Here is a 21,439-nt window from a genome sequence, read left to right as displayed (position 1 = left end):
TTTCTTTCAGAGGTGGATCAGCACAAAGTCTAATATGTGAGAGCCCAACCCACAGTCCTGGGCTACTCTGCTGACCGCCATTCAGCACCTGGCCAGAGTGATGGACTAGAGGCTGGCCAGAAGTGATGGATTAGGACTGGTTATTGCCAAGAGTAATGCCTCACTAATGAGTATTGCTTTGGTTATTTTAATTACATTTTCATCTAACTCTAACATCTCAGAAAACATTTTAATATATGTAGAAAATTATAACAAAGGAAAAAATTGAAATCAATATTTGTGTATGTTTTATGTTGTTTATCTTTGGTGTATTCCATTTTTACGTTAAGAAATCTCTAAAATATGACAAGAGAAGTATTGCTTTAATCAGCTAATATTAGTTTGAAAACTCCTCTGTAGCCAAACATGCTTTTCTGTCCACTCAGTAGCAAGACCCCTGCCATCACCTCACTCTCCGTGCTCTATGAACACAGTGGAAAGTACACCACTTTTCCTGGATATTTTTCTTACACTAAAGGCAACCATCATACCCCACAGACACAAATCCTTCCCTCTAAGCATACTTGGTGATTAGTTACATGATCAGCACCATTAAAGAGGGAAACAGTTCAGAAGTTCATAGCTACTCTGACAATTGAGTTATGGCAAAAAGCGAATCACCTGGAAGTGAACCATCTGTGGGGACCAGGCCTGACCTGTGGCCACAGTCAAGGGTGTGAGAAGACTTGAGGCTCTTCCATCAGGAGAGAAAAGTCTCCACAGCTACTAGTTACAGACTGTCTGAGCCTCCTGAGTGCCACCTCCCAGCTCCACAAAATGACAGAGCAAACACAAACAGGAAGACCTGTTCCCTCAGGCTTCCTGGGTCAATAAAAGCACCAGCACCCACCCAGCTCTGCTCACAGACCAGCTCCTCATCCTCACTCCTCTGTGCTCTCATCCCACAGCCAGTCCACCTGCTGCCTCGGTGTCCAAACCCACCCAGACCTGGCCAGCCCTCCCCAGACTCACTGTGCCTGGAATAGAGCCCAACCCCCTCCCAGGGCCCCGAGGCCCCGCCCCCTCTCCTCACTCACCTCTTTCCCCTCAACCAGCCCAGCTGCTTATGCCTCAGGCCTCAGCACAGGCGCCCACAGCCCAGACCCTCTTCCCTGGCTTTCCCTTCATCTGGTGTCGCCTCCAGGACCATCGCTTCAGAGAGAACTCATCTTAAAAGGAAATTTCCAATAATAAACACAAGTCGCAAAAATTACATGGAGCACCTGAAGCAGCCTTGACCTACTTTGAGGAATTATCAACCCGGCCAATCTGGAATGGCTGATACCTCACCACTGATCATTATGAAGCAGATCCCAGACATCACCTCGTGTCCTCTATAATTATCTCACTTTCCCTTAAAGAGAAATTATGTCTCTGAAAGATAGGACAGGTCACTTGCTCCTAAGCAGCTGTCCCTTCCCCTCCCTTCTCCATCCCTTCTCCTGTTTATTGATGTCCCAGTATTTTTCTCTCTGGCATTTATTCTGTTCATTGCTTGTTACTTTATTGTCTGTCTCTCTCTCCAGTTGCTCAAATGCCAGGCCCTGGAGAGCAGGGCCTCTGGCTGCCTTGTTCCCACTAAACACCAGAGCCCCGCACAGAGCCTGGTGCGCAGTAGGTGTCAGAAGGCAGAGCAGAGAAGCTGCTTCTGCCAAAGTGTGAGCTCTGCTAGCCGAGGGCAGGCAGGAGGGAGGGATGGATGGATGGATGGACAAGTCCATTGACATTCTTCTCATGTGATTGTCTTTTAGCTAAACCACCCATCAGCGTGACTGAAGAAGTAATAATTTGCCCAGGACATATTTTTGATAAGGATGGACAGTAAGTGTTTAGGTCTGGGGGCCATTTGGGCAGGTTTTTTAATCACCACGAGGAGTGCAGATGTGGGATGCCCCCTTTACAAAGGGGCAGCACAGATCTGTCTCCAAGAGGGCTCAGGGCATCCTCCACACCTGCCCTGGTTGACAGTCCCCTGAGATGCTCAGGGATCTGCTGTGGCCCAGGCTGTGCTGAGGAGGGCAGGATGGAGGAGACGATGTGCCCCAGGGATGGTACTTTTGTTCCAGGAAGCTTTTCCAAGTGAAGCCAACTTACTCTGTACATACAGAGAAGTTAGGATGGTGACCTCATACATCCATCCCTGGTCACTTCGCTCATGGCCTTACTGCCTGCCTTCATGGCAGATGTTGACCTTGTGGTGCTTAGGAATGTGCTCTCCTTACCCGTGCTTCCTGCAGTTCCATAGCCCCAAATGCATAACGTTCAAAGCCATTACAGTGAGGGGAGCTGGGGCTATGGAATGAGCCAAAATCTAGAATTGTGTTTATCCCGGGTCATGGATCACCATCTGCCCTTTCTGTGCTTTAGGGTGGTCGTCGTTGATTACACCCTGGACCAGGGCGAGACATACAACCAGGATTTGTTTAAGGTCATGGGAAAGGACTGTGTGAGTGACAGGGCGGGGGGGGGGGTGCAACTTCCCTCCAGGGCTATCCAGAAACCCTGCTAATAGGAGAGATACCCTGGAAATCAATTGAGGGGAACAATTACTCAGGGAAGGCCAGCAAGTAGCCTGTGCAGACAGGCACTTCAGGCCACACTTCTCAGCCGGCTCAGTGCCTTTAACCCATTGTGGAGGAGCTGTCCTCCCAGCGTGGGTTTGTGAAATTCTGTAAGAATTTCTATAAGAAACCCGCAGGGCATCTGTCCAGGCCTTGCAGAAACTAAATTCTCTGTGAACCAAACATCATTGAAGGCACTTGACAGGGACCAATTAGAGCTCTAAGCAGACTCCAGAAATGAAGCTGTGACTGCCCAACCTGGACCCACCTTGCCACCTTCCCTGGTAGGGCCTTGTAGTGGGGAGCTCCGGGCTCCTTCCTAGATTCTAGCCAGGGTGAGTGGGAGAGGCTGTGATGCTTTGTACTAGGTGACAGAGTCCAAGACCTCTGGGACATTGGACCCTCCAATCAGGGTGCCAGACACAAGGACTGGAGGCAGGGGCAGCTGTGGCCTTTCTCAGTCAGGGTGTGTCTCCACTGAATTGGTGCAGCAGCTGGCAAGGCTCTGACTCCTCCCCTGACCTCACAGTCCTGCCCACCCCACCCCCAGCTGACATGCTGCAGATGTCACCAGCCTCCCTCCTGCCTCGCCCCCTTTCTGGGGCTACTCAGCAACCCCTCCCTGCTCACTGGATCTGACCTCTGCAGGAGGACTCACCCCTCTGTGGGTGGGAAGCTGTCAGGGCCGTGATGCCAGGCTCAGCTCAGGGTGAGGCATCTGGGAACAAAGTGCTAATCCCAGCTCCTGCTTTTCAGCTCCATGTCATCCAGGCACCTTAGTCTGGGGCAGCACAACATGGGCCACAGAGAGCACAAGGCTGGGCTGAGGTTTCCTGGGAGGAGGGACATCTGTGCCTGGTGGCCACAACCCTGGAGTCCAGTGCCAGCTGGTGAGGGTTCCCGCAGTGGGATGATCCTCCATGTGTCTGTCTCCACCCGTCCCTGCACATCCACCCGAGGAGCCCAGAAGGAACCTCTGCATTTCCCAGCGGGAGCCCCAGCGCCTGACAGCCACCTGTCCACAGGCACATTGACAAGAGAACATGGGGGCTGCCTGGGGCTCAGGGCCCAGCACGGGGTCGCCCTCAGCCTGACTGTGCCTCTCCTTCTGGCTGCCCTTTTCCTGGGCACAGGCTCGCTCTGCCCTCTTCCCGCCCTGCTTCTCTCAAGCAGAGCACTTGACATGAGGAAGTGCTGGGCATCACTGGGGTCCATGGGCACAGCACCTGTGCCCTTGGTCAGGAACATCAGCAAGAGAGCAGATCCCATTCCTTAAGCCCCACGTGGACCTGGCCCGTGCTAGGACTTTCTGTAGACTCCCTCTGATGCTCTCCAGTGCCCGCTCAATTCCTCACTACACATGGCGGCTCAGAGAGATGGAGGAGTTTTTGCCCAAGGCTGCAGAGCCAGGAAGGAGGGGAGAGGGGCTACGGGGAAGAGATCAGGGTGTCCTGCCTCTGCTCTTGCACCCCCACCTCTCAGTGGGCCCCACATCCCCTCCCCTATCATCTGTGTATCATAGCCACGAGTGGTCCCCATAGGACCCATGTGCTGTCAGTACGAGGGCTAAGTTGTGACTCCATGGGGATTGGACTTCATGACAAGGGCTGGGGAGAGCCTCTAAGCAGGGGTGGCAGTGGGGTCTGTGTCCCAGGGCTCCTCAGTGGCTCTCTGGGGGCTGACCCTGATCTCCTAGCCACACTGGGGTCCCCCAATATGCAGCACCCTGACAGGCAGTGGAACGGTGAGGTCTGGTGTGGGAAGTGGCTCTTGGTGCACAGGAAGAGGCCACCCAGGCCAGGATTTGCCATGTGTGCTTTTTGCAGTATGAGCCTACAGAGCCCACGACTGTCCCCACAACAACCACAACAACCACAGTGCCCACCACAACCACAACAACCACCACAACAACCGTGCCTACCACGACCAAAATGACCACCACAACAACCATGCCTACCACAACGACAGTGCCTACCACCACAACCACCACAACAACAGTGCCTACCACCACCACCACCACGACAGTGCCTACCACCACCACCACAACGACAGTGCCTACCACCACCAGGACCACCACAATGACAGTGCCGACCACCACTACGACCACCACAACGACAGTGCCGACCACCACCACCACCACCACCACGACAGTGCCAACCACCACCACAACCACCACCACAACAGTACCAACCACCACCACCACAACGACAGTGCCGACCACCACCACGACCACCACAACGACAGTGCCGACCACCACCACCACCACCACAACAACAGTGCCGACCACCACCACCACCACCACAACGACAGTGCCGACCACCACCACGACCACCACAACGACAGTGCCGACCACCACCACCACCACCACAACGACAGTGCCGACCACCACCACCACCACCACCACGACAGTGCCTACCACCACCAAAATGACCACAACCACAACAACCACAATGGCCACAACTACCACAACAACTACAACCACAACCACCACAACCACCACGACGACAACCACCACCACCACGACAGTTCCGACCACCACTACGACCACCACAACGACAGTGCCGACCACCACCACCACCACCACAACGACAGTGCCGACCACCACCACCACTACCACCACGACAGTGCCGACCACCACCAAAATGACCACAACCACAACAACCACAATGGCCACAACTACCACAACAACTACAACCACAACCACCACAACGACCACAACCACCACGACGACAACCACCACAACGACCACAGTGCCTACCACCACTACCACAACCACAACAACGACAACGACTACAGTGCCTACCACAGACACAACGATGACCACGGTGACTACTGAGGTCATAGAGGAGGAGACCACGGTGCCTGAGGTTGTCCGCCAGAGCCCGGCCCCCAGCAATCCTCTCTTGTACCCCACACTCATCCCATCCCTGGTTGTGATCCCACTGCTGATTGTCTGCATCTGCTGCTACAAGAGGGTGAGTGACCCCTTCCCGCCCAGGCTGTTTCCAGTCCCTGATGCCCCCAAAGGACCAGGCATGTCTGCCCCGTAACCTTGCCTGTGGGCAGGTTCCCATCAGCTCCCGGGTCCTCGCACAAGCAAACAAGCACAGATCTGTCCTCCCATCCTGGGCACAGACACAGCCTGGGCTTCTAGGGGGCCTCCTGCCTCATGCTCTCCCAGGGAGGTGGCCTAAGGGCTGTCCCTGTTCCCGGGGAAAAGGGAATCCAGATCCCGGGAGACCAGGGCTGCCTCACACAGTGAGGCTTCTGAAGGACTCAGGTGGACAAAGGCTGCAGGAGGCCTCTGCTGTTGGGGGAAGAAGAGGGTCTTCAGGGGGCACCGTGGCCCCAAGGGAGCTGGCTAGAAGGATGCTAACCTTGGGGGCAGCCTTTGAAAACAGCACGGATCCCTGTACAACTAGGTGCTCTCATCATGCCTTCCTCAGTCATGGCTAAGTCACCAGCATGTGCAGGGCTCCATGCTGGACACACAGGGGCAGAATGAAGCCACCCTTGCCCACAGGAGCTCACAGTGGGGTCTGGGCTGGTATTGGCACCTGGGAGGCATTGAGGGCACATGTCACCTTTAGAGGGTGTGGCAGTGCCCTGCTAATCATAAAGGACAGAGACGGGCCCCTGGGAGGGAGGGAAGGCAGAGGCGCTGGCTGGCTGGCTTGCAAGGACACCTGTCAGAGGACTGGGTGAAGAAGAGGAAAAGCGGGGCTGAGAAGGGATGAAGCAACCAGCGCAGAAGCCAGCAGGTGGGATTCCTGCAAAGGGGGAGAAGTGAGGAGAGAAAGCCTGGAGAAGGGGGAAGAGGGCTGTCATCCCTGAGGACTGGCGGGGTGGCCGGGAGGGCTGCAGGGCAATGGGAGGAAAGGGGCCAGGAGCAGGGGTTGGGGGGTGTTCTTTTGTCTTCACGTGATGTCAGGGCTGCTGCCGGAAACTCCCAGGTGAGGCCTCTACCAGGGCCCAGGGCCCTTAGTCCACCTGTCTCCCCATCAAGCCTACAGGGAGGTCCTGATTCCCCTTTGATAACTGAGGAGGCTGAGCCTCGGGGAGGTGGAGTCTGTTGCCCACAGACCATCAGGACGTGGGTTCCCAAAGCCCATGTTCCATCCCCCTCCTGCTGCCGAGCAAGTCCCCTTGTCTGCATGGCTGAGCCCGAGCCCCCCTGCCCCTTCCAGCCTGTGTTTGCGTCTCTTTGACATTCTAGGTTGTCCAAGAGCCACCACCAGCCCAGAAACCAGAAAGGGTAAGTTCTCTGTTTCGTCCTGCTGTTCTCAGCATGTGTGATGCCCACAGTGACCTGCACAGAGAGGGTCCCTGCCGCCTTTGGGGAGGTGTCCTCTCCCTGCCCCTGCAGCTCCCACCTACTTGGGCAGAAAGAAGTGACAGAGGGGCAGGGAAGGGCCCCAGGGAGGACATGGGATTCAAATGTCACGTAGGCAAAGCCATTCTCGAACTCCCAGCATAGCCTGATCCAAGGCCATCATCAGTGAATCAGCAACATGGGGTAGCCTGTCTCAGAAACAGCTATGATCTCTCTTGAAATGACTGGGCTTTCTGCCAGTTCCCAAGGGACTGCCTGTAGGATGGTCCTTCCCCAGGACTCGGGTGAGCTTTTAGAAAAGGATCCTCAGGTGTCATGGACCAAGTCCCCATCCCCGGACTCTGGTGTATGTTTTGCTCCCTTTCCTTGGTCCTCATCCCCGTCTCATGTCAGGGCACAGGTCTCGGCAGGGTTGGCCTTTAGGGACAGCGGGGCTGAGGAGGGTGGAGGGAGTCTTCCCTGGCATTGAGCCGGGAGGGAGGTGCAGCCCAGGTGAGCACAGGGACCAAGGGTCAGGTGAGCAGCTGTGGCCCACCCGGGGTGGCACCCCACACCAGAGGCCATAAGAGACAGTTATGGCAGGGGTGCGGTGTCCCAAGGAAGGGGAACCTGGGCCTGAGAGCTTGGGAAAGAGCGTCACTGCCTGGGCTGGTTTCTACTCTGGGTGCTATGTGGCTTCAGGGAGGCTGGGTCTACCAGAGTTGGGTGAACACAGCCCTGTAGGTGCTAATGCCCACACCCCTGACGGCCCCCATCACATGGCACAGCCTGGAGCCCAGCCTCCCCAGCAAGGGCGGGCTGCAGGAAGCAAGGAGACAGGATAGGGGTTATAGGCCTTTGGAGGGGAGTCCTCTTTGTAAACCAAAAGTTGTTGGTGTGTTTTTCACATGGAGGCCACTCTCTTACTGTGCCGGGTGCTGCTCATTGGTCCCCGATTCTCCACCAGACATTCTGAGTGGCCAGTACTTGGCAGGTGCAGGAGCAACAGATGTCATGTGTCTGCACCCAGGAGCTGCCAGACAAGGAAGCAGACAATTCTTTTTTTCTTTCTTGAAGCCGTGCCCTGTACACAAATGTACCACAGTGATTGTCCCCTACTGTGAGTGCGAGGAAGACAGTATAAGACGGATGGAGGTGAGAAGGGCCCTTAGGAAGCAAGTGATGATCCCTCCCCCTCTTCAAGCTCCTGCTGTCCCTATGCTCACATCAGGTTTCTCCCTAAGGACCTTTCCTTGGCACCTGCATATCCCCTCTGGCCCATGAACGTTTTGTAGGTGTATCCTTTGACTTCTTCTGTTAAACTGGAAATCCTTATTAGCTCCAGAACCCCAAACACTCTGTGACCCTCAGGGAACATGGGTGCCTGGCCCCCCTCAGCCCTGGAGGCTGCAGAGCTGTCTCAGGGAATCAGTGGGGACAGAGCCCTGGGGAGCATGGGAGATGGAGGGGACACTGTCCCCTTGGAGGCAGCATCTATGCCTGTAACTTCCTCACAACCACATGTGCTTTTCAGGGAAAACTGAACACCTTGTGCGCCTTGGTTCAGTGCTGCAGCCAGATGCCACTGATGTGGTATCAGCCCAGGGACATGGTAAGCAGGGCACAGGGGTGTTTCCCATGGGCTAGGGCCTTTGTTTTGCCCTTGACAGTTGTTCCCTGGGACTGTGGGTCAGAGAACCTTCCAAGGCATCTGTCAAGAGGAACCCAAGGAGGTGCAAGGTGAGGAGCCTTCAGATGAGTCTCAACATGGCACACATGCATTTCCCCTGCATGACATCTCAGGAATGTTGGGAACTTTCTCAACTCAAGCATTGCGCAGCACTTCCAATCTTAAGTAAAAAAGAGCTGGAGAGGAAGTCAGGACAGGAAATCTTATAGGCCTCCCAGTCCATCGTTCCTCCCCCACTGCCCACTGGACCCTGTGAGTCTGCCAGGTGCACCCTATCCAGGAGGTCATCCTGGGCTGTCCTTCAGGTGCATGTAGAAGTGGTAGAGGACATGGTGACACCCCCTCCCCAATGTTGTCTGGCCAACAATATCAGGTAGGTAAAATGCCCTCCTTGTGTTGCCTGTGACTACTGGTGAGAAGCCAAATTGTTCCAGTTGTCATCTTTGTAATTTAATAATAATGACAGTTTACTTTATTGAGTCCTTTCTGTGAGCCAGTTGCTAACCTAAACTCTTTACAAATTTTCCCTGCCTTGGTCCTCCCAGTAACTGTACATATAGATACTACATTATTCCAGCATTACCAAGAGCAGAGCTGACCCACAATGAGGCTAAATGACTTGTCTCAAGTCACAAAGGCTGGGAAAGGCAGAGTTGGACTTGAATCTGAGCCCCTGTCCTGCTTTTGGTTCAGCAATTATGATCTCATGATGGTTACACCCATACCACCATATGGCTGCTGTACTCTGGTCCAGAGGCCCATAGAGAATGGGGGGCCTGGTTTCCTTCCTGGGCTTCATATTCCCGGGTGTCCCCATACTCAGATCCTTTGCACAGACTAAGCCAAGGGCCTGGGAACCATTGCCAGGACCTATAGTGAGGGCTGCATTGACCACATTCACTAAATCCGCCAAACACTGGCTCTAATAGACTGGGCAGGTGTGCAATTAGAAATTCTGGAAAGGCCAGAAAGCCCCTGGACACTGCTGATGACACATCTGGGGCATGCTCACAGTCAACAGAGACCTTATCTGGTGATAGAGGTGTCCGGTCTCCTGTGACAGCTGGGCTCCCAGCTCTGGGTCTGAATCAAGCTCTCAATCCCAGCCTTGCTTGCATGGAAGCCTGACTCCCCAAATGATTCTCCCAGAGTCTCTCCCTTGAACCACAGCCCCATTAATGTAATGAGAGCCCCACACCAGCATTAGCTCGGAACAGTGGAGGCATCTACCCAGAGCTGACCACCAGGGGTGGGGGTGGGGGAGTTTGAGGGTATGTGCAATACAGAAGGTTCAAGTGAAAGGAGTCAAGGGGCTGAAGGATGGAAAATGCCAGGCATGGCCTTCCTGCCCAGCGAGGTGAGGGCAGGGGTGCCGAGTATGTCTCTGAAATAGTCATGGTCCCAGAAATAGTCTTTGAATTTTAGGTCAGGTGGTAATAGAGATATGGATTATGGGCACTTACAGTCACCCAGGGCTCTGCCAGGCCCAAGAAATGCCAGCTTTCCAGCCCACCCAGCAGTCTGTGAGCCAGTTTTACCACCTACTTCATGGACAGCAAAACTGAGGCCTGAGAGGTCAGGGAAGTTGCCGAGGCCACCCAGAGAGCAAGTGGCATCAGCCAGAGCTCCTGAAATCAACGCTGCTCATCCTGAGATGGGCAGGACCATAACTATGCCCCGGGGACACGGGTCTGCTTCCCACTCTTCTGCCCCCCATCCCTTTTGACCTTGTCCTTCCCAACCTTGTCCTAGAGAGCCGAGAGCTGTAGGATGTCCATGGGTACCCAATATTCCAGTAGGTGCAGAATCCTGGCTCCCCTTTGGAAGCCTTCAGTGCTCTGGTCCCAGGCCTTACAGTGAATCCTGGACAAAGAGACAGGGTGTCAGCGGAGACCTACAGTCTCAGCCTCTAACCCCAGGCCCAAGTGTGCAGAGGAGACACCCAGCCCGGCTACTTGGGGATATTTCCAAGCACGTTCTCCTGTCCTTCCACACACTATGGCCATCAGCCATGTTTGCTGTTACCTTCTGTGAAATGACCATGTCTCTCTGTCCCACTGCCTTCTAATCTTCAGAGGAAACTTTCTAATAATTGTCTCTTCCAGAGCATCTCTCCTTGCACAAGACAGTTGAGTTTCTTAGTCTTGAACCAAACCCTGACCCCCCATCCAGGGTCCTGATTCTCTTCCTTCCCTGCTTCTCCCAGGGCAGCTCCTGCAGTTCACAGAAACCAGTTCTCGTAGATCCATCAGGAAAATCTGGTAGAAATGGGAGACTTGCCTCTCTCACTGAATGTGGGGCTGCCAGTGACATACCTGTCTCCAGAGAATATGACCTGTGTGCCACCGGCTCACAGGGCCCTTTACACAAGCATCTCATTTCATTCTCACCACAACAGTGGCCGTTTATACAGAGTAGGGATCATCAGACTAAGTGCTTTACACAAACTCACTCTTTTCATCCTCCCAGCACTCTACCAGGGAGGCAGCTGCCCCCCTGCATGGTCGAGTCACCTGTCTGGTGGCACAGCCATGTGTATTAATAATGTTCTTAAATATTCCAATCCTTATCTTTCTTATCTCAAAAACATGGACAAAAATAATAAAACTAAAGTCCAAATAATGCACTTAGGAAGAATTCTGGGTAGTTTTGGTGAGGCTAAGGGAATGCCCAAGTGAGAAAGAACAGCCCAAAGTCCAGAGGTCCTGGAGTCCCATAGACAGATCCAGTCAGGCCTGCCTACTGATTATTCTATCCGGTGGCAGTTGCCACTCCAACTTCAGTATAAACAGGGATGGTTCTGGCTCCTGTTCCATCTGAGACAGACATCAGGACAACAGCAGCATGTCTAAGAACCTCTTATGCTCACTGACGCCCATCTTCTCTCAGTGCTTGGCTGGGAGGACCCTGGATATATGGACCCACTTTGGCCTCCCACCGTGGACAGGAGCTTGTCTGCTGGGTCCCCACCTTGTCAGACCCTCCCTGGTCACAGTTGGAAAGGGAACCTCTTCAGCCCCAACCCAGGAGTGTCGCCAGTCACCACAGGATTCTGTTTCAACTTGTGGCACTTCAACCTGTGCTCCTGTAGGGCTTTCCCCGGAGAAGTAAATAAGATGCAGTGTGTGAAAGCAGCTAGTGTGAAAAATGAACGTGGAGCTCTTGGGAATGAAGGAAGAGAAACTTAAAGGGGAAGGGAAGAAGACAAATATGGTCTGACTTGGACCATGCCTGGAAGGAGGTGGTGGCCAGGAGACAGACCCCTGGCACTGCAGTTGGTGGAAGCCATGGAGAGAGGCCAGTGGTCAGTAGTTGGCAAGTCCCAGGACCCTCGGGCCCCATAGCCTGCACGTCCTCCTCACACAGTGCCTAGCAGAGGTGGACCCTCTCAGCATCATCAGAGACCCTACTGCCGAGTGGGAAGAAGCTGAGCAGGACAAGGGCCCACCCTTTCCTGGCTCATGTCATACCACCCATGCCAGAAAGGGAGGCGTAGCAATTTTTACCCTGAAGGTGATACAGTTCCAGGGAGGATGCCTGTAAAGTAAGGATGGGCTGATGGGTTTCAGCCTCCTGGCGTACTTCAGAAGCCTTCTCACCTAGGCCCAGTTTGGGCTAAAGACATCATGCAAAGGATTTATTCTGGTGGGGGGGCGGGACAGGAATTGATTTGCATGGCAGTTCAGTCTTTTGTTGGACTGGAATATGTGACCTCAGCAATCAGTGTGACACGCTTCCCAGCAGTCTCCCTTTAGGCTGGCCAGACCAGAGGACAGGAGCTCAACTTCCCCGACCCCCAGTTGTCACAACACCCCAGGGACAGAGAAGTAATGAAAGAGTCACAGAGCTCAATCTCCTTACTAGAAAAAAATGCGATTGCAGGGCTCATAATAAATGCTGAGCAGGAACAGTCATTTTGTTCAAAATGAGGTTAAGAGGATTCATGGAGGAGGTACGGCTTGGAATAAGTCTTAAAATGTAAGTAGAGGTCACTAGGAAAACAAGGTAAGGAAGGACACCCCCAAAAGAGGTAACAGCCTATATAAAAACTTAAAATGGGAAACTTAGTTGTTCAAAGGTAGATTTTTATCTGATTACCTGCATCCCAAGCAGCCCAGATGCTATCAGCTCATCAGTGTGCCCAGGCCACCCTCCTTGTCACATCCAGGGCACTCAGCTGGGGACAGGGGAGAGATGAAAGCAAAGCCAGGGACAGTTGGAGCTTCAGACAGATTACACTGCCCAAAAGGGTCCGCAGTGATCTCTACCCAAACCAAGGGATCCATGTGCCTCCACAGCCCATCACCCATCTAAGGCATCCCCTCCTGTTCTTGTTCTGTGGGCCTGGAGTCCAGCCTGAGGGTTGTAAGGACTCATCCCTTCAGCACACACTCAACAAGAGAGCCTGAGCAGTGCTGGTGCTACAGTGACTGTCAGCCCTTGTTCTTGCTCCCCAGACTCAGTCCAGAGGGGAGCAGACAAGTTCAACACCAGAGCAGATAGAGTCAGGGTCAGAACAGTTGGGTTCCCTGGGGAAGGGAAGTCAGATGTCTGGTGCTTGAACAGAGTCTATAAATAGGAACACAGGCTAGAGGCCAGCACCCAGGGAGAGGAAGGGCATCAAGAAAGCCCACCCTGGGGATCCAAAATGGTAATGGGCCTGATCCCCAGAGCCTAGGAAACACAGCCTTCTCCTCCTAATTTCAGGGCCTTCTCACTAATCTCTCTTTTCTCCTACTTACAGAGAAGGTGCGTCAGCTTCTCCTTAATGAATCCCACCTGCGCCCAAATGCTCTGCGGCCCAAAGATCTGCCTTCCACCCAGCCAGGAGTGCTTCCCTCTCAATAGCTGCTGCTCACATTTTCAACACCCCCCACCCATATGCTCTCAACCACCCTCCAGGGTGCTGCCATTGATCTCTTCCCCTTCCCAGGAGCTCTGCAGGACTACTCTGTCCCTCCCACCCCCATAACCCAGCATCTAAAGCACCAAAAACCCAAGATTGTTATGATCCCTCTGTGTACAGATTTGAACATATATATTGAGTCTTGGTTTATACTCAGAGGGAGCTGGAATTTGTTGCTCATAAGCAAGAGAGTTCACTTGGCAAGCACTACTCCACTGAATGTGACATTGCTAGGCCAGTGCTGCCAGAACAAAGCACCCTGGTGTCCTCTGGAAGTAGACATGATGAGTCCCATTCCCCACAGATGGGTCTTCATCTGTCACCAATGCCTGGGATGCCCGGGGTCTTAGTCAAATTCTGATTTTTGAAAATTGCCCATAACTTTGAAGTATGAATACAATCCTGCCTCCCAACTCACTAGTTGTTAAATAAACTCTTTATGCTTCAAATTCTTCATTGAAAAGGCAGGGATAATGGTACCACCTCTACGAGCTGCCATGAAGGTAATGGTCACTGCTTCAATGTGCTCAGCACAGGGCCCGGTCCCTGGTAAAGGCTCAGGTGCCCCATAGTTAATGCCCTCCCTTCGTGCCCTGGAGAGGAGAAGATGATACACTCAGAGACATAAGACATGTCTTATGAAGTCAGGGGAGTCAGAGAGGAGAACATGACCGGACCTTTCAGCTGTGGACACTAGGATAAGGGGTTGACAGACATGAGCATCCTCTGTAAGGAGGTTGCTGACTACACGTGGGTTCACATTCAAGGCCCATCACTCCTATAGCCTCCTAAATATGCCATCATAAATGTCCTAGCATCTACCACTTCCTTCATAGAGTTCCTCTCCCATGCCCTTAATATTTCTCACAATATAAAGGAAACCCATAGTTCCCATATTCCCAAGCTTTAAATGTGCTCCTCTATTGATAGAGTCAAACTTCCCAATCTTTCAGATTCCTTTCCATCTAGACTTTGAAGACCCAGTCAAGTTTTCCTTTGACACTAATGTTTGTGAGGACTATCAACAATCAAGGCTCCATTGTGAAAATGTCAGAACACATTGTGAAAATGTCAGCATGAGGCTGAAGCATCAACCTGGACCACAGAGTTGAGAAGGTAGGAGGAGATTTCTAACTCAAGTGTACACATACCAAGAGAACAAATCAGGAATCATGGAGGTCAGGTAAATAAGACATAACAAAAGGAAATGAATAAATCTCTGATAACTGACCCTAAATAAATAGATATTCATGAACTGAGAGTCCCACAATTAACCTCACACTCAGTGGTGAAAAGATGAAAGCATTTCCTCTAAGATCAGAAACGACAAGGATGCCTACTCTAACCACTTTTATTCAACATATTATTGGAAGTCCTACCCACAGCAGTCATAGAAAAAAACAGAATTTTAAAAAATCCAAATTGGAAAGGAAAAAGTAAAATTGTCACAGTTTGTAGATGACAGGATACTATACATAGAAATCCTAAAAATGCCACCAAAACGCTACCAACACTCATCATCAATGAATTCAGTAAAGTTGCAGAATACAAAATTAAGATACAGAAATCTGTTGTATTTCTACATACTAACAATGAACCATTGCATTTACACACACTGACAATGAACCATAAGATGGAGAAATTAAGGGAACAATCTCATTTACAACTGTGTCAAAAAGAATAAAATACCTAGGAATAAACCTGCCTAACGAGGTAAAAAACCTGTACTCAAAAAATTGACAGTGATGAAAGAAACTGAATTCAACACAAACAGATGGAAAGATATAATGTGTTCATGGACTGGAAGAATTACTGCTGTGAAAAATGACTATACTGCTCAAGGCAATCTACAGATTCAGTGCAATCCTTACCAAATACCAATGGCATTTTTTAAAGAATTTAAAATTTGTATGGAAACATAAAAGACCCTAACTAGCCAAAATAATCTTGAGAAAGAAGAAGAAAGCTGAAAGTATCCACTTCCAGACTTCAGACTATACCTCAGAGCTACAAAAATCAAAGCAGTATGGTACTTGCACAAAAACACACATAGTTCAAAGGAACAGCATAGAGACTTCAGAAATAAACCCACACACCTATGTTCAATAAATCTATGACAAAGTTTGCAAGAATATATAATGGAGAAAAGACAGTCTATTTAATAAGTGGAGCTAGGGAAACTGGACAGGTACATGTAAAGGAATGAAATGAGAATATTTTCTCACACCAAATACCAAAAAAAAAAAAAAAAAAAAACTGAAAATGAATTAAGACCTAAATGTAAGACCAGAAACCATAAAACCTTTAAAAAGAGAACATAGGTAGAACACACTTTGGCATAAATCACAGAGATTTGAGGAGTCTCTCTCCTAAGGCAGAGGAAAGAAAAGCAAAAATAAATGAGAACTTACTAAACTTAAAAGCTTTTCCAGGAGTTCCTGTTGTGGCACAGTGGTTAACGAATCCAACTAGGAACCATGAGGCTGCGGGTTTGATCCCTGCACTTGCTCAGTGGGTTAACGATCTGGCATTGCCATGAGCTGTGGTGTGGGTCACAGATGCGGCTCAGATCCCACATTGCTGTGGCTCTGGAGTAGGCTGGCAGCTCAGCTCCAATTAGACCCCTAGCCAGGGAACCTCCATATGCCATGGGTGCGGCCCAAGAAATGGCAAAAAGACAAAAAAAAAAAAAAAAAGCTTTCCAACAGCAAAGGAAACCATCGACAAAATGAAAACAACCACCTATCGAATGGGAGAAAATATTTGCAAATGAGATGACTGATAATGATTAATGTGTAAACAGCACAAACAAAAACAAAAAACCTAATTAAAAATAGGTAGGAGTTCCCACTGTGGCTCAAACGTAATGACCCTGACTAGTATCCATGAGGATGTGGGTTTGATCCCTGGCCCCACTCAGTGGGTTAAGGATCCAGCATTGCCCATGAGCTGTGATGTAGGTCACAGATGTGGCTCTGATTTGACTTCTACCTGGGAACTTCTATGCCACAGGTATGGCTCTAAAAAAAAAAAAAAAAAAAAAAAAGAGTAGAAGACCTGAATTGAAATTTCTCTAAGGATGATATATACTTGGTCAACGGGCACATGAAAAGATGCTCAACATCGCTAATCATCAGAGAAATGCAAATCAAAACTGCAATAATCTATCACTTTGCATTATTAGAATGATTATCAGCAAAAAGACCACAAATAACAAATATTGGCCGGGATGTAGAAGAAAGGAAACCCTCATACGCTATTAATGGAATGTAAATTAGTGCAGCCAATTTACAGTGAAGAGGCTCCTTCAAAAACTAAAAATAGGAGTTCCCGTGGTGGCGCAGTGGTTAACGAATCCGACTAGGAACCATGAGGTTGCGGGTTCGATCCCTGCCCTTGCTCAGGGGGTGAACGATCCGGCGTTGCCGTGAGCTGTGGTGTAGGTTGCAGACGCGGCTCGGATCCCACGTTGCTGTGGCTCTGGCGTAGGCCGGTGGCTACAGCTCCGATTCGACCCCTAGCCGGGGAACCTCCATATGCCGCGGGAGCGGCCCAAGAAATAGCAACAACAACAACAACAACAAAAGACAAAAAGACAAAAAAAATAAAAAAATAAAAAACTAAAAATAGAACTATCATTATGATCCAGAAATTCCACTCCTGGGTGGATGCGTATCTGAAGAAAACAAAAAGCATAACTCGAAAAGACACATGCACCTCAATGTTCATAGCAGCATTATTTATATTAGCCAAGATATGGAAGCAACGTAAGCAGCCATCAACAGATGATTCAATAAAGAATATGATAAGGACTACTCAACCCTAAAAAAAAAAAAGAAAAAAATGAAATTTTGCCATTTGTAACAACATGGGTGGACCTGAGGAGTACCTTGCCCAGTAAAATAAGTCATATAGAAAAAGATAAAAGTACCATATGTTATTACTTGTATGTGGAAACTAAAAAAATGAAACAAACTAGTGAATATAACAAAAAAGAAACAGACTCACAGATATAGAGAATAGACTAGTGGTTACCAGCGAGAAGATATAAGGGGGAGGAGCAAGATAGGGATAGGGAATGAAGAGGTACAAACTACTATTTATAAAATAAATAAGCTATAAGGATATATTATTATACAGCACAAGGACTATAACAAATATTTTATAACAACTATATATGAAATATAATCTATACAAATTTTGAATCACTGTGTTGTACACCCAATATAATATTGTAAATCAACTATATCAATAAAAATTTTTGAAAAAAGGTTGTGGTGTATATATATATATATATATACATGCACACACACAGCGGAATTTTATTCAGTCATAAAAAGGAAGGAAATCCTGCCATTTGTGACGACATGGACAAAACTTGATAACATTTTGCTAAGTGAAATATGTCAAACAGAGAAAGGTAAATATTGTATCTCACTTAAATGTGGAATCCTAAAATAAAATTTAAAAACTCATAGAAAAAAAGATCATATTTGTCGTGGTTACCAGAAGTGGGGAGTTGGGGGAGGGGGAGTTGGATGAAGTTTCTCAAAAGGTACTTGGGATGTATTTTACGTGATGACTAGGTAACAGTCATCATGGTGTATCTGAAAATTGTTAAGACAATAGATCCTAAGAATTCTCATCATAGGAAAAAACATTTTTTCTTTTTTCTTTTTGTGTGTATATGAGATGTATGTTAACTAAACTTATGGTGGTAATCTTTTCACATTTGTAAGTCAAACGTCTTTGCTGCAGACATTAAATTTATACAATGCATATGCTAATTATATCTCAATAAAACTGGGGGGATCTCAGCTAATAAATACAGAAGAAATAATAAAGTGAGAAATCACCATTTTTCCACCTTTAAAATAAAGAGGCCCTAAATAATCCAATGTGTTACCCTACTCAGGCTGCCTTAACAAAATACCATGGACTGGGTGGCCTAAAAATAGAAATTTATTTTCTCACAATCTGGAGGCTGGAAGTCCAAGATCAAAGTCCAAACCAATGAGGGCTGGTTTCTGATGTTTTTCCCCTTCCCCAGATAACAGATAGCCACCTTCTCACTGTGTTCTCACATGGCCCTTCCTCTGCCTAAGAGGGAAGAGAATTCTGATGTGTCTCTTCTTATAAGAATACTGCTTATAGGATTAGGGCCCCATTTATAACCTCATTTAACAGTAATTACCTCCCTAAAGACCCCGTCTCTAAATGCAGTCTATCACATTACAGGTTAGGGCTCAAAACATAAATGGTTGGGTGCACAATTCAGTTCATAACATTCAGTAAATATTACATAAATTGTATCAGTAGTTTAAAGACGTCACACAAAGAAAACACCAGGCATAGGTAATATCATATCAAATATTCAAGGAGCAGATTATTATGATCATGTTCGAAGTCTTTCCAAAAGAAGGTAAAGACATTCCTAAATGTGTTTTATGAGGATAGTATACCTAATATCAAAACCAGACAAGAATAGCAGACAAAATACGAATTAAAAGCCAAACTCTCCTATGATTATAGGTTAAAAAATTCTAAACTCAATCCAGCAGTGTTTTTAAAATTACCATACAACTCAACAGAAAAAAAAAAATCAAAAAATGGGTAGAACTTAACAGATATTTCTCCAAAGAAGACATTGGATGGCTGACAGCCACATGAAAAAAATGCTTAACATCACTAATTATTAGAGAAATGCAAATCAAAAATACAATGAGGTACCACCTCACATCAATCAGAATGGCTGTCATTAATAAGTCTATAAATAACAAATGCTGGAGAGGATGTGGAGAAAAGGGAACCCTCCTACACTGTTGGTGGGAATGTAAATTGGTACAGGCACTATGGAAAACAGTATGGAGGTTCCTCAGAAAACTAAATACAGAACTACTATATGATCCAGCAATCCCACTCCTGGGCATATATCTGACAAAACTTTCATTCAAAAAGATACATGCACCCCTATGTTCATTGCAGCACTATTCCCAATAGCCAGGACGTGGAAACAACCTAAATGTCCTTCGACAAATGAATGGATTAAGAAGATGTGGTACACAAAAACAAAAAACAAAACAAAAAAAAGGAGTTCCTGTCATGGCTCAGTAGTTAACAAATCTGATTAGGAACCATAAGGATGCAGGTTCAATCCCTGGCCTCACTCAGTGGGTTAAGGATCCGATGTTGCCATGAGCCATGGTGTAGGTCACAAACGCAGCTCAGACCCGGCATTGCTGTGACTGTGGCGTAGGCCGGAAGCTGTAGCTCCAGTTAGACCCCTAGCCCAGGAACCTCCATATGCCACTCATGTGGCCCTAGAGAAGACTATATATATATGTATATATATATATATATATATATATATATATATATATATATGGTACATATACACAGTGGAATACTACTCAGCCAACACTACACAATGGAACAAAATAATGCCATTTGTGGCAACATGGATGCAACTAGAGTTTCTCATACTATGTGAAGTAAGTCAGAAAGAGAAAGACACTTATATATGGAATCCAAAATATGGCACAGATGAACCTATCTACAGAACAGAAATAGACTCACAGACATGGAAAACAGACTTGTGGTTGCCAAGGGGGAGGGGGAGGGAGTGAGATGGACTGGGAGTTTGGAGTTAGTAGATGCAAACTATTACATTTAGAATGGATAAGCAATGAGGTCCTACTGTATAGCACAGGGAACTATATCCAATCATTTGTGATAGAACATGATAAAAGATAATGTGAGAAAAAGAATGTATATATATGTATGTATGACTGGGTTACCTTGTCATACAGTAGAAATTGACAGAACATTGTAAATCAACTATAATAAAAAAAATTTTTTATCATGACCAAGTTTGGTTTATTTATAAAATATTAACATTGTTTTCACATGCACCAATGTCACTTTAACATTAACAGATTTTTGGTGAAATATATATGTATTGGTGAGTATGTGTGTTTGTATATATATCCAAAAATATGCAGGAAAAGAATTTAGATAAAACTCAATGTTCAGGACTTCCTGTTGTGGCTCAGTGGGTTAAGAATCTAACTAGTATCCATGAGGATGCAGGTTCAATCCCCAGCCTTGCTTGGTGGGTTAAGGATCTGGCATTGCCATGAGCTATGATGTAGATCTCAGATGCGGCTGGAATCTGGCATTGCTCTGGCTGTGTCATAGGCCAGAAGCTGGAGCTCTGTTTGACCAATTTCCATATGCAGTAGGTGCGGCCCTAAAAATAAAAAAAAATTCAATATTCATTCATGATTTGTATCAAACCAAGAATAGCAAGGGAACTCCCTAATCTAATAAAAGATTTCCACCAAAGGCCTTCAGTAAGTATCATTCTTTTTTTTTTTTTTTTGTCTTTTCTAGGGCCACCCCCCAATCCCCACATATGGAGGTACCCAGGCTAGGGGTCTAATCAGAGCTGTAGCCGCCAGCCTATGCCCCAAGCCGTGTCTGTGACCTACACCATAGCTCACAGCAACACTAAATCTTTAACTCACTAAGCGAGGTCAGGGATTGAACCCTCAACCTCATGGTTCCTAGTCGGATTCGTTAACTGCTGAGCCACAAGGGGAACTCCAATAAATACCATTCTTAAAAGTGATGTGTTAGAATTTGTCTCTTTGAAATCAAGAATGCCTCCGTCACAGCTTCTAGTCAATATTTCATTGGAGAACAAGTCAGCATGTTTTTTGGGTTTTGTTTTTTATTTTTGATAGAAACACAAAAAATTCTGTAGATAAATTTTTAGAATAAGAGAGTTTAGCAAGCTGGGTGAGTATATCAATAAATAAGTAAATTTCTTAGCAATAAACAGTTTAAAAACTTTATAATAAAAATGTCATTCAATAGTATTGAAAAGTATAAATAGGGAAGGCACTTGACAAAAGAGGTCAAGATATTCA

General features: G+C 48.0%; 1 protein-coding gene across 42 annotated transcripts in view; it reads left to right on the top strand.

Annotated features, from left to right (window-relative positions):
- Positions 1–21,439, top strand: part of LOC102164887 (uncharacterized) — a 96,821-nt gene that overhangs the window by 72,242 nt on the left and 3,140 nt on the right. For 36 of the 42 annotated variants that reach the window (XR_014827453.1, XR_014827451.1, XR_014827446.1 and 33 more), the window contains 8 exons: positions 1,791–1,860; positions 2,407–2,485; positions 4,427–5,575; positions 6,817–6,855; positions 7,990–8,067; positions 8,447–8,524; positions 13,347–14,011; positions 14,462–14,624. Coding sequence is in view for 4 of the 42 variants with exons in the window: in XM_084996409.1 (XP_084852535.1) it covers positions 1,791–1,860; positions 2,407–2,485; positions 4,427–5,575; positions 6,817–6,855; positions 7,990–8,067; positions 8,447–8,524; positions 14,462–14,620 (1,652 nt within the window). In the remaining 38 variants the exon portion in view is untranslated. Of the gene's footprint in view, positions 1–1,790; positions 1,861–2,406; positions 2,486–4,426; positions 5,576–6,816; positions 6,856–7,989; positions 8,068–8,446; positions 8,525–12,484; positions 12,581–13,346; positions 14,012–14,461; positions 14,625–21,439 lie in introns of those variants that run through there. The other 6 variants (XM_084996415.1, XM_084996411.1, XR_014827454.1 and 3 more) reach the window with 5 other exon arrangements.

This window comes from Sus scrofa, chromosome 14, assembly GCF_054392235.1.
Source record: "Sus scrofa isolate SSC_HxYL_T2T_F1_AM1 chromosome 14, Sscrofa_HxYL_maternal_Yorkshire_Landrace_v2.0, whole genome shotgun sequence".
Taxonomy (NCBI): Eukaryota; Metazoa; Chordata; class Mammalia; order Artiodactyla; family Suidae; genus Sus; species Sus scrofa.
The sequence above is the reverse complement of the archived record's forward strand: the minus strand, read 5'-3'. Positions and strand labels throughout refer to the sequence as shown.